Genomic DNA, 12,589 nt, shown 5'->3' with positions numbered 1-12,589 from the left:
GGGTGGAGCTTAGTGACTGAGCTTCCCTGGCAGACAGCAGTGTACTCAGCTTGGTTGCATATTAGAATCAGCTGGGGAGCTCTTGAACCGCTTGAAACCTGCTCTCACTGCAAAACAGCTAAATCAAGACTTGTGGGGGTGGAACCCAGCATTAGTATTTTTTAAAGCACCCCAGTTGATTTCTGTGTGTACCCAACGCTGAAGACCTCTGCTGTGCATTTTTTTGTGGATACCGAATATCTACATCAGTAGGACTTTCTCTTGCGCCAGGTCCCCAGGAAGAATCCTTTAGTCTCCTTCCTGCTAGACTAACCCTCCAGTCTCCCAGTGAGGCACTGGGAGAAGGGAGTCAACTGGGAAAGACTGCTCTCACAACTCCCAGCTGGGAGAGAAGGTGAGGGGATGGTTGCCCTGGAACTTTCCATGAAAAAGAGGCTCTCTCTGGCCACTTGTGTGCCCCTCTAGTGACAGGAGAGTCTTCCGGAATGTATCCTTCTGTTGTCTTTTTGCTGGGTGGAAAGAGAAAAGAGAGTTAATTATCATGAAATTAACAACAGAAAAAACCCCAAGAACTTTTCAACGCAGGGAAAACAATAGGAGTCAAACAAGATCTTATGGAGCAGGGGGAGGCTTAAGTGCCTTGCACCCCTTTAGGGGCTCTGAGCCTAAGGCCGCAGGTTTATTTATCTCTGTGCTGGGCCTACTTTGCTGCACTGGCGCCTCTCCAGTTGCGGCGCTCAGGCTTCTCAGGGCAGCGGCGTCTCTAGGGCCCACGGGCTTCAGTACTTGTGGACCTGAGAGCGCAGGCTCGGTGGTTGCGGCGCCCGGGCTTAGTTGCCCCACAACATGTGGGATTGTCCCGGACCAGGGATCAAACCCGTGCCTGCTGCATTGTCAGGCGGATTCCTTACCACTGAGCCACCAGGGAAGCCCCAGAGTTTTAAAAATAAATCTTTTGGGAAAAAAAAAAAGTAAAATAAATCTTTCATTCTCATCTGCTTGGTTGAGACATTGTAGGAAGGGGAGATGGGATCGGGGAGGAGAAGACGAGGCATCGCTTCTGGGAAGAGGGGGTGACCCTGAACCCAAGGAAGTGTCTGGGGGGAAGCAAAGCCATATTAATGAAAAGAGTAACCACATCTGTAGCCAGCTCCCCTCTTCTTCCCCAGACAAGCCGGGTGAATTCTCTAAAGGAAGCTAAGACTCCTGAACCCCTCCCCCACCACACGCTGACCTCTCTGAAGACTCCAGGTATTCTGTGTGGAGAGACAAGCAAATGCCTCTCCTGGGTGAGGGAACCCAAGCTCCAGGCATTTAGCAAATCCATACAAGACAGGACAGAGTCCAGGCCAACCGTGCAGGACTTCTCAGAGCCCAGGTAAGTCCTTTCTTTTTTTCATGCCAGTAGAAACAGGCTCCAAACAGTCCTTTGTGTTGGAAGAGACACAGGTCTCAATTCAGGTGGTGTGGAAGAAAGAAAAACTTCCTACGCTCCATCTTTGTGCAGAGAGGGGCTTTCGACAGAGGCACTCATGCTGGTGGTGAAAACTATTTACACAAGGTCAGAGTTGCGATTTAGGTTTTATTTGGGGGCAAAATGAGGACTGCAGCCCAGGAGACATGTTTCCGATAGCTCTGAGAGACTGCTCCGAGGAGGCGAGGGAGGAGCTAGGATGTATAGGAGTTTTGCAACCAAGGGCAGGTAGTCTGAACATCAGAAGATTGCCGTTAATTAAAGAGATCAGATATGTCAAGTTAAGGAATTGAACGCTTTTTCTATGTATGGGACGATGTAGTCTGGGCTCACTGAAATCATTCCTTTCATATGCATCTTGGCTCTTTGGAACCAATAACCCATGTTTTCACATCCTGGGGACGAGCAAGATGAATAAAAAAAGGGTCACATGGCATCTATGCAAACATGAGAGGAAAGAAAGACAGCGGCAGAATCCATTCAGGTAGAGAAGTTAAAGAAGAGCCCACAGTGTCCTTAATTATTTTGTGTTGAAGTGAAATAATCTCAGTAAAACAAGTCCTTAAAGATGAGAAGAAGAGACAACAAGACGTAAGCCAAAAGGGAGACTGCAAACTAAGAGACCAAACTGAATATCAGGACGACAGTTTCTGAGCTAAGAAATTAGAAAGCAATAGAATGATGCTGCAGTTGAGGGTTGGCTCACAGACACTGAGGAAAGACCTGCCGTGGTCTCAGAGAATGCAAAAGGGAAAAGGAGAGATTATAGCGAAAAGGCAAGGTAAAACGTATTTAGAGGACCCAGAGGACATATGTGGGCTTCCCAGGTGGGGCTAGTGGTAAAGAACCCGCCTGCCAATGCAGGAGACGTAAGAGGCGTAGGTTCGATCCCTGAGTGGGGAAGATCCCCTGGAGGAGGGCATGGCAACCCACTCCAGTATTCTTGCCTGGAGAATCCCATGGGCAGAGGAGCCTGGTGGGCTACAGTCCATGGGGCCGCAAAGAGTCAGACATGAATGAGGGAACTTAGCACAACACAAGGACATTTGGTCACTGAGAAATAGAGAATTCAACAAACAGAATGGATAATGTGTTTAGTGATATGAGTGAATCTTCCTTAAATGAAGGAAGAACTGAACCCACAGCTCAGAAGGCACTGTCTGAAAACTCCCAGGCTGACTGACAGACGCCAGGTATAACTCTGTGTGTGTGCGTTGGGCGGTGGGGTTAGTTATAAGTTTGAAACAATTCCAGACATACAAGAATACTTCAGAATGAAAAAGAACTCTTGTTTTAAATATTTTATCACATTTCCTTGATCACATGCTTCTCTATCCATCCATCAGTTCACCTTATTTTCTGATATATTTCCAAGTAAGTTACAGATGTCAGTACACTTTACTCAATGCAATTCAGAATGCTTATTAATGAGAGTTCAATCTTTGTGTACATTGCTTTGAAGTAAAATAAACATGCAATGAAATGCTCAGATCTTTAGATGCTATTTGTTGAGTTTGGACAAATGCATAAACCTTTAGCAAGATACAGAGTTACAGAGTATTTCCATCAATCACCCTAGAATGTTCCCTCTGGTCTTTACCTTCTCTGTCCACCCAAACTGGAGTGGCAGAAGGCGGGGCTCCATGTTCCCTGAGCACAGAGGATGCTCACAGCTAGATTGGGGTGCAGCCAGGCCTCTCTGGACTCAGTGCCCCCGGGGAGGGCTCAGGCCTCGGCCAGTTGCTGCAGCACCGAGAGGGACCCGTACAGGGCAGACAGGGGCTTCTTGGCCTCCAGATCCCAAGTCCCCTTGGGGTTGTCGGGTGCCACCCTCAGGCCACACTCCTGCAGCAGGCCAAAGGTGACGGCCAACCCCTCTTCCTGAAGCGAGGCGAGGAGCTTGGGATCCAGGGTGAAGGGAATGTTCCAGGGGTACGGGAAGTTGGGCTCCAGGATGCTCTTCACCTGGAGGAGACAGGGTCAGCTGTTGCAGGCCAGTCTTTGAGGTCGGGAATCAAGACCTTCTATCCTGAGAGCCAGAGCCTCTCAGGGTCATGGGAGAAGGAGAGCGATGGAGTCAAAGGGCCCAGAAGTCTCATCCTATTCTGACCCGTGGTCAGGGTGAGCTTGGATATATTTCTGAAAATTGTTGAGCTTTGGTTCCTCAGCTGCCAAATGGTGATACTAACATCGACCTTGCTAAATAGTGTTATCTGCAAGTATATGTGTACACGTGTATCTGTGCAGTATGTGCATACATCTGTACACATATGTACTTACATATGTGGAGGAAGACAATTTGCAAATGGCAACCATATGAGAAAAGCATGAACCCCCCAAACGTGCATTCCTGTGTGCCTCTGTTAGAACTGTGGGCACCCTCTGCTGGGGTTGCCATGGAGATGGACACCCTCCTGAGGTGGACCCCATCCCCTGGGCCTGCTCCTCAGAGGAGTTCCCAGCAGCCACACGGGCTCTGTTCCAGTGCCAGCAGGACCTTACGTCACCTCTCTTTCCTCAGGATCATTCTTATCCCCGGTTCCCTCACCCTTGTCCCAGGACACTGGCCCCTGGGGGTTGATTTCTCACCAGCTCCCGCTGCTGGGGCAGGATCCTCTTCTCCATGGACCAGGCCAGCAGCTCATGTTGGATGTCACTCAGCACTGGGGACAAGGGGACATTTGAGGAGAGAGAGTAGTGAGGAGTCAGTGTTTTTTTCCCCCACTGTGAACTAGGGGACCCCAAGAGAGGGGAACCCTGAGGCAGAGGAATAAAACCCATCAGGTGTGAAGGTCAAGTTCCCTCCTTCTGCTCTTGGGATGGTCTCCAGGATGCTCCATAACATGGTCCAGACTGGAGCCTGGAATCATCCACACCCAGTGATAGGTTGGATGGACTTGGGCCGGTCTTTCTAGGTCCTGGGCTGGTTCTGTATCCTATGGTGAATTTATCTCACTGAGCCCTCCTGACCTTGCGGAGAGGTATGATGTGAGATGAAGGTCATTAGAAAGATTTTAGAGAGTGTGCATGTGTGCTCAGTTGCTTCAGTCATATCCAACTCTTTCTGACCCTATGGACTGTAGCCCTCCTGGCTCCTCTGTCCATGGGATTCTCCAGACAAGAATACTGGAGGGGGGTGCCATGCCCTCCTCCAGGGGATCTTCCCCACCCAGGGATCGAACCTACATCTCTTATGTCTCCTGCATTGGCAGGCAGGTTCTTTACCATGAGCACCACCTGGGAAGCCCCCATTAGAGAGGCGGCAGATGGCATCTAATCCCTTCCTTTCGGGTCCAGAGGCCAAATTTTTGATGTTCCCACATTTCCCTCAAGTCATTCTTACCCAGTAAGGCTTCAAGGAGGTAAATGATGTGTCTTGACTCAAGCCACACATTTCTGGAGTCTTCCTGCCTCTCACTTAGGAAGCTGCCCGTATGATCCCAAAGGTTCCCAGCCAGCTAGAAGAGACCTGTATTAGTAGTAAGACAACAACAATAATAATAGTAATAGCAATAGATACTGTTGTGCAATTCTGCCTGTATCTTTTGAGTTTACAAGTGATTAACCCAGGTAGGAGGGGGAGGGCTCTTCACCTCCCCTAGGAGATTTCAAGCAGCTGCAGCAAGTGGGCTGCAAGCCCTGGACCTGGTCACTGTGCTGGGCCAGTGTGTGGGGTCCCCGCCTCAGCCCTCCTTCCCTGGGTGTCTCAGTCATCGGCATCCTAAACCTGTCCCTTCACAACTTTGATTGGCCTTAGGGAGAGTGGGACCCCTTTCTCACCATGTCGGTGAGGTCCTGCAGAGCCCCTTGGTCCTTGAGCTTGGCCAGGATAGTATGGAAAAGAGGATCTCGAATGTCCCTGGGGAGCTCGGCCACTGCCTCTGTTTCCCTGGAAACCTCGTTTTGCAGGGAGTTAAAATCTGTTCTCAGCATCAACATCAACCGGAAAATGGGGGACAATTCTTGGATTAGAAAGTTTTTGGTGTGATAGGCTGGGCACCTCCATCCCATTTATCTGCCAACCAAAAGCATTTCTGTGGATGGCCTGTTTGAACTCTGAGGATGAAGCTATCATAATAGGTTAAAAGGTGCACAGTCCCAGTGCTGAGAAGGGGTTGGGGGGTAGGGAGTGGGGGGAGTAGAAGGCTGGGAGGCGAGAAGGAGATTCTAGAAAGAGGTCACAGGAAGTGGAAGAAAATGACCAAGTGCTCAGTTCTGGGTCATGTCTAGAACAACGTGGATTCTCGTGATGGGCTCTAGAGATGAGAATCTTAGGTGCTCTGGGCCCGGTTTCCACATGTGTTGAGTGGGATGTTAAGTGGATTACATGAGTTTGCTAAGTAAAATGCTTGGGGGGGTAGCACATGGCACGCATAGATTATCCATCTCATTGTGTAACTGCCTGTATCATCAGTGACCACAGACACAACCAAGGCATGGTGTTGGGGGTTCTCTGCTTCCCCTAGGAGACTTCAGGTGGCCTCCAGATGGTCTGCCAAGAGGGAGCAGTCCAGTGAGGCAGGAATTTCTGTTTGGTCCATGGCTGTAATCCCCACTGCTCAGAATAATGCCTGTTGCTCAAATAGTTTTCAGCAAGGGTTTGTTGCGTGCATGCATGCATCCATGAATGAATGAATGAATGAGTGGGGCTGTACAAAGCATCAGCTGGGAAGTAGAGCTCAGTTTTGTAAGTTGTGTGCACATCAACTTTGGGGTACTTAGCTTTGCAGTTTTCCACCCAGGAAGCCCCAGGTTCCTTTTTCATAAATACTGACCTTGGCAAATGGGTTCCTGTATTCTTCCTGGAAAGAGTCACAAAGGATCATTTCCCTTTCTCATCCCCCAGGTTTACTCTTGAGACATTTTGGAGGGTTCTGCCCCCCTCACACCTCCTCCCTTTTGCTTAAACTCTTTCTCCCCCCCATTCTAGCCCATCCCTCCACCTCCTTGGCCTTCCCAGACCCTTCCCATTCCACAGAAACTAGAGCCAGGCCCCCGGGCAGTGGTGGCAAAGGCAGGGGCCATCTGCTCTGCTCTCCAGATGGGTATGTGCCATTAGGACCCCACCCCAATCCCAGCAAACACACACTTACCAATTGGGAGGATGGGATATCTTATGGTGCCTAGAAGGGAAATTAAATTCCCCATCCAAGAGTTAGTCTGTGAGGACACTCGGTTTCTCTGAACTTCTGCCCCCTACTTCCCTGAACCCCCCACTTTCTGTCCACCCCTTCCCCTTGCCCAGGGTGCAGAGCCAGCACCATGGGTAAGGACTGAAAAGGCAAGCACATGGGACTTGGGTTGTGACTTTCCTGGCTGTAAGATCACCCACTCACCCATCGCTGATTGCATCTGCCATTTCCCTGGAAAGATAAGCAGAAGGGCTCATTCACCAAGAGTTAACCTCCCCTCCCCCAAGACACACACACAAACACACACCCCTGTTACCTGTCCTGGTATTTGAAGGAGAAAAGTGGCTTTCTCTGTGGCCTTTCTCAGAAGAGAAAGGTCTATGGCTTGTGAAAGAAGAGAAAGCAGGCTATGGAGGAAGGAGGGTAGTTTCCCTCTAGGTCTGCCTTGCAGACTAACACCTGGGCTCACCACCTTGCACCGCTCTCATTAGCATCCAGAGAGGGTCAGGGCTCAGCAGGGCCCGGGGGCTTGGCAGAGAACCTGCCCTGCTAAGGAACTCACCTCCTGAAAAGGCTTTCCCCTTGTCATCATCTGAGATGGAAAGAATTTCTGGGTGGGGAAGAAGACAGGTCAGGAGAGCCCAGGTTATTCCTGGTGGAGGGGTCCAATCCCACTTTCCCGGCTCTAGAATGACTCGCTCACCTAGTGACATCCGCAGCTCCTGCAGTTTCTCTGGAAGGAGAAAGACGTGCTCACTCAGGCGCTATTTCTCCCCTCCGGTCTCCTCTCCCTCCCCCTCCCAGCCTCTCTAACTCCTCCCTGTCCCCCCTTACTTCTCACCTCTCAGCTGACACAATGCCTGGAGACAGGGAACCTTGGCAAGTATCCACCACCCCCACCCCCAGGACTCTACTTCAGGATTCAGAAGAGAAAGGTGGCTGTCTCCGGGCCAAGAGGCCTGTGTCTGGGTCAAGAGCGGGGGAAGAAACTAGGAGGTGGTGGAGGACCTGGCTGGAGGGGTCCTCTCGGTAGGACTGAGCTCCACACGTGCTTGCTGTAGCATTCAACCTGAAGTCTAGGCAGAGACCCAGCGCAACGCAGGAACTCATCTTCTGGGAAGGTTTTCCGCTTGTCATCATCTGAGATGAGAAGAATGGCTGCAAAGGGAAGAAGCCAGGTCAGGAGAGCCCTGGTTATTCCTGCTGGATCCTTTCACACGCCTGCACCCATAAGCCCCCTCCCTTCACCGCCCCGCCCCCGCCCCCCCTCCGCCCGAATGGTGCAGGGGCCCCTCACGCCCCCTCGTGGTCAGGGCACGACTTGCAGGCAGGGCTGTGACAACGCTCTTTCTCCTGCGTCTGCTGGCTTCCGTTCCTACCCGCTAACACTTAGAAAACATATTTTTGAAAATGAGGCTCCTTCTCATCCCCTCCTAAATAAATAACAGTTTGTCGTTCCCCACGATCTTTAATAACACTATCATCTCCTGATGCCCTCTGCACAGTCTCTGGTGTCTCTCTAAATTAGCCGTGAATCCCATCTTTGTCTCTACTCTCAGTAGGACTGACCCTTTTTCCGGAAGCTGAGGTCCTCTGACCCCATGAGATTGGAGATCTCAGTTCTTTCCTACTGCTATTGACAGGCGGCAACTGATGCCAGGACCCGGCCTTGATGAGATGTTACAGTGAGGGTGCCATAGGTATGTGTGCGTGTGTGTGTGTTGAGGGCATTCTCTCCCCTTGGACCTCAGCTTTGTCAGGATGGCCTCTAGCTGGGTCTCAGCATTTGGGAGGGGAGAGAGGGGATGCCAAGGATGCTGAGCTGTGTTCCCAGTGCTCACTGTTCCTCCTGGGTGTGTGGTTACTGTTTGATGACACTGGTTCACTGATGTCGAGTCAGAACCCAAAGCGAGGGTGTGTGTACTGGGGGCTGTGAATTCTGAGGCTAGTGAGGGAAAGATGTATTAACAGATGAATTCCTGTGTTGTTGGGGCTTCCCTGGTGGCTCAGATGGTAAGGAATCTGCCTGCAATGTGGGAGACCCGGGTTCGATCCCTGGGTAGGGAAGATCCCCTGGAGGAGGAAATGGCCTTACATCTGCAGTTCTGTTTATGATGAGCCACTGTCTTATGAGCTTTACCTGGGCTTATGGGAAAGTGGGGGGCTCTGCGGCTTCCCCCAGGTGAGCTGCCAAGAGCAGCGGGGCCTTGAATGCATAGACATGGTCGGGATCAGGGCTGCCCTTTGCCTGGTGCTAAGGACACCCCGCGTTGGGCCACCCTTGTGTCCGTCTCTGCGTGGGACACTGACTCTGGGTCTCCGTGTGGTCATGGTTCAGTCTTGCAGGCTTGGAGGCGGCTGTGGGAGGCTGAGAAATCGTGCTCCTCCCCTCCCCCAGCAGGGAGGGAAGCCAAGGTGGCCTCTGGGTGATCTCCCACTACTCATCCCCTTCAGGCCCTGCTCACCCCGGCCATTCTCCAGGAACACCAGCTGCTTCCTCTTATAGGCCATCACAGTGCCCTGGGGCAGAGTCAGCGACCTCTCTCTCACTTTGAGACCCGATCCGTCTCCTGTGCTCTAGAGAGAGAAGCCAGGCAACAAGGTCATGTATGCATGAGCTTCTAGAAGCTCACGAGCCGAGGACCCAGCAGTCCCCTGACCTCTCGCTCCCCATCCTGCTCCTGATTTCCAGTTACCCATTTTTTTTTTTCTTCTTTGGTCCAGTATTTACCTTTATGTCTCTCAAGGTCATGTTTTTATTGCATGTATATGGGTGCCCTGTGGACCAGTGAAGCTAACACATAAAACTAACCGTCACATTATTCCCATATTCTAGGAGACCCAAATGATGATTGACATATATCCTCATATGACCTGGATGAGTGGGATGGTGGGGGGCTGGGAGGGAGGCTCACGAGGAAGGGGATATATGTGTACATATGGCCAATCCACTTCATTGTACAGCAGAAACTAGCACAACATTGTAAAGCAATTACATGTCAGTAAAAAAATGTATCATCAAAAACTCTTTGTAGATGCTATTATTTTAATTATTCTGGATCGGGAACCGTTCCCCAGAAACACGCACAGTGTCCTCAGGCAGCCTCATGAGTCACTGGCTCTCCAGAATCAGATCTGTACTTTGGTCCCTCAGGATGCCTCCTACTCTCAAGTTCCTGAGAGAGTTGAGTGTAGACCAATGCCACGGAGAGCTCTGACACATTGAAACACAGGCGGTACCAGGCAAAACTGATGCGGCCGTGAGCCAGGGTGAGAAACAAGCTGTTTTAACAACATCTCAGCCCAGGAGCTGATATTTAGAACCTTGCTGGGCCCTGTGAGCAGTCGTCCTATGTGAAAGGATACTGGGTTTTCTCCTGTTCTCGCAAAGTCCAGTTGCCCGGCCCAAGCAGATGGAAAGCCAAAGCTGAACATCCAAATGTCCTTCGGACTGGAGTCATGTTTGATTTATTTCAGGTTTCTTTGGAATCAAATGATGCAGGTGGAATCTGGCCTCTCCCAGGACAAGTTAACCAATTTGGGGAAAGTTAGTTCATATTTCAGGCTATTTTTTTTTTTCCCTTTTTAGTTCCTAAATCTCTTAAATGAGGACAACTTACACAAAGTATGTTGCATAGAAAACAGGTTATAACACAGACAAAATTTCTTTATCTCTGTGAATCCTAGCCGATATTGCATACATATTTGATATATTAATTTGTTTAAATCAATTTAAAAGATTATAATTGGCCACCGTGAGCGAGTTGTGTACATCATATGTGCTTGAATGTATTTAAATCTGAATCTATAGACTTTCTGCTTCAGGTATCACCATATTTAGGGTGTTTTAACTGCCAAAGTTTTGTTTTGTGTTAATGACTTGATGGACATGGGTTTGGGTAGACTCCGGGAGTTGGTGATGGACAGAGAGGCCTGGCGTGCTGCAATTCATGGGGTCGCAAAGAGTCGGACACGACTGAGCGACTGAACTGAATGATTCCTTGGGCTCCTCAGGTGACTCAGTGATAAAGAACCCGCCTGCAATGCAAGAAACACAAATTTGATCCCTGACTGGATTGAGAAGATCCCCTGGAGAGGGAAATGGTGACCCACTCCAGTATTCTTGCCTGAGAAATCTTATGGACAGAGGAGCCTGGTGGTCTATAGTCCATGGGTCTCAGAGCTGGACATGAGTTAGCGACTAAACAATAATTGCTTGTTTCCTCTAGCAAACCATACAAGAATATAGTACAGCGACTACACTTTAGTAATTTCAAGGATCTATCATTTGCCCAAAGCAAAATATAATATCAAATAATTAAATCTGTTGCCCATTTTATCACTATGGAATCATCCCATGTACTGAAATACTAAAGGGAGGATGTTAGATGGACTCTCAGGTCAGGGGTCAGGCTTCCTCAGCCCATGAGAAGTGGGGAGTAATGACCCCACTCACCCCACCCCCTGAAAACAGGTCCTAAGAGAGTCTAGAGTCCCTGGGAAGGGACGCTGGGCTGGCTGTGCTCTTGGGGCCCTACCCCGCTTCAGGACAACACAATACCTTGGCATAAAAACTCCAAGGAATAGAGAATTTGCCCTTGGCATTCACACTGCTGCTGTCCTGCAAGACAGTTCTGTTGACCAATTTTACAGTATCTGTCACCACATATAGGTTGTCCCCTCTGGTCCGGCACTCCTTCAGAAATGACGGCTCTTGATCCAACACTTTCCTAGGGGGGATAAAGGAGGAGGAGGGTCAGAGTGCAAAAGAGATAGCTTCTCAGGTTACTCCTCTCCTTAGGACCTGAAGGGTGCAGAGCCTGTGTGGAGCCCTAAATGATGGAAAGGTACTGGCTTATAGGCTAAGAAGGATGTCTCTGGTGTGCATGATGGAGAGGCCCCCTTCTCTTATGGAGGGATGGGTATGAGAGTATGCAAGCCATCTTCTTAAGGCTTTTCCAAAATTATGTTAGTTCTTTTAGAGGGCAGTTTATCAATCTCCAGCTCTAGGGCCTCTGACCAGAAGATCCAGAAGTAGACAAGTCTAGATGGTGGAAAATAGTCCTTAGGAAATCCTGCTGCCAAACCTGGGGCTCTCCACACCCATCCTTGTCCAGAGACATAGTCAGGGTGGGATGTGGAACACACAGATAAAGTATGATGACGCTGGGAGGACTTTGGATGATTTTTTTTCTTGACTAGCATAGGTGAGTGTTTATGGATTGAACATCCTTGGTAGATGGGTAGGACTGGCTTGAAGATGTAAGTTTGGGAGATGTGAATAAGTGGGAGATGTGAGCGGTGTGAAGTCCTGAAGACAAATTTCATCTCCATTTCATTTCTGAGACTCATCTCTGTTTCCACTCAAGGCCTCTGCTGGGGTTGGTGCCCCGGATAACAGCCGTGTGAAAGCCTGAGAAACTCTTAGATTGCTTTTCAGTGGAGAGAGTCACTGAGGATGCAGGGCTGAGCTTTCCCATTGCCCTTGGAGTGAAGTTCAAGCCACTTATTTTTCAGCTGCTAAGTCATGTCTGACTCTTTGAGATCCCATGGCCTGCAGCATGCCAGGCTCTTCTGTCCTCTGCTGTCTCCCGGAGTTTGTTCAGATTCTTGTCCATTGAGTCGGTGATGCTGTCTAACCATCTCATCCTCTGCCACCCCCTTCTCCTTTTGTCTTCAATCTTTCCCAGCATCAGGGTCTTTTCCAATGAGCTGGCTCTTGGCATCAGGTGATCAAAGTATTGGAGCTTCAGCAAGAGTCCTTCTGATGAATATTCATGGTTGATTTCCTTTGGGATTGACTGGTTTGATCTCCTTGTAGTCGAAGAGACTCGCATGAGTCTTCTCTAGCATGATAATTCGAAAGCATCAATTCTTCGGCGCTCAGCCTTCTTTATAGTTGAACTCTTACATCCATATGTGACTACTGGAAAAACCATAGCTTTGACTAGATGAATCTTTTTCAGCAAAGTGATGTCTCTGC

At 49.6% G+C, this 12,589-nt stretch overlaps 1 protein-coding gene across 1 annotated transcript; it reads right to left on the bottom strand.

Moving 5' to 3' along the window:
• Window positions 1-2,762: 2,762 nt before the first annotated feature.
• LOC145510781 (gasdermin-C-like) lies at window positions 2,763-11,713 on the bottom strand. Its single transcript, XM_081502982.1, has 13 exons — window positions 11,694-11,713; window positions 11,168-11,336; window positions 9,078-9,183; window positions 7,705-7,764; window positions 7,310-7,339; window positions 7,169-7,216; window positions 6,811-6,837; window positions 6,568-6,597; window positions 6,250-6,276; window positions 5,255-5,394; window positions 4,818-4,932; window positions 4,064-4,137; window positions 2,763-3,439 (listed from the first exon to the last, which is right to left on the bottom strand). The coding sequence occupies exons 1-13, from the start codon at window positions 11,711-11,713 to the stop codon at window positions 3,200-3,202; spliced, it is 1,086 nt and encodes a 361-aa protein (XP_081359108.1). The 3' UTR covers window positions 2,763-3,199.
• Between the last annotated feature and the right edge of the window lie 876 nt (window positions 11,714-12,589).

The sequence above is a fragment of the Giraffa tippelskirchi genome, chromosome 6, assembly GCF_054371585.1.
Source record: "Giraffa tippelskirchi isolate mGirTip1 chromosome 6, T2T-mGirTip1v1.2.pri, whole genome shotgun sequence".
Lineage (NCBI taxonomy): Eukaryota > Metazoa > Chordata > Mammalia > Artiodactyla > Giraffidae > Giraffa > Giraffa tippelskirchi.
The sequence above is the reverse complement of the archived record's forward strand: the minus strand, read 5'-3'. Positions and strand labels throughout refer to the sequence as shown.

Bases quoted from the DNA above. Each gene is read 5' to 3' on its own strand.
- LOC145510781 (XM_081502982.1), bottom strand. From the start codon at position 11,713: ATGGGTGTGGAGAGCCCCAG. The intron at 7,765-9,077 runs GCCGGGGTGAGC...TTCCCTTTGCAG, and splicing joins GCTGGTGTTCCTGGAGAATG to CCATTCTTCTCATCTCAGAT. The intron at 6,838-7,168 runs GTGAGTTCCTTA...TTATCTTTCCAG, and splicing joins GGGGAAAGCCTTTTCAGGAG to GGAAATGGCAGATGCAATCA.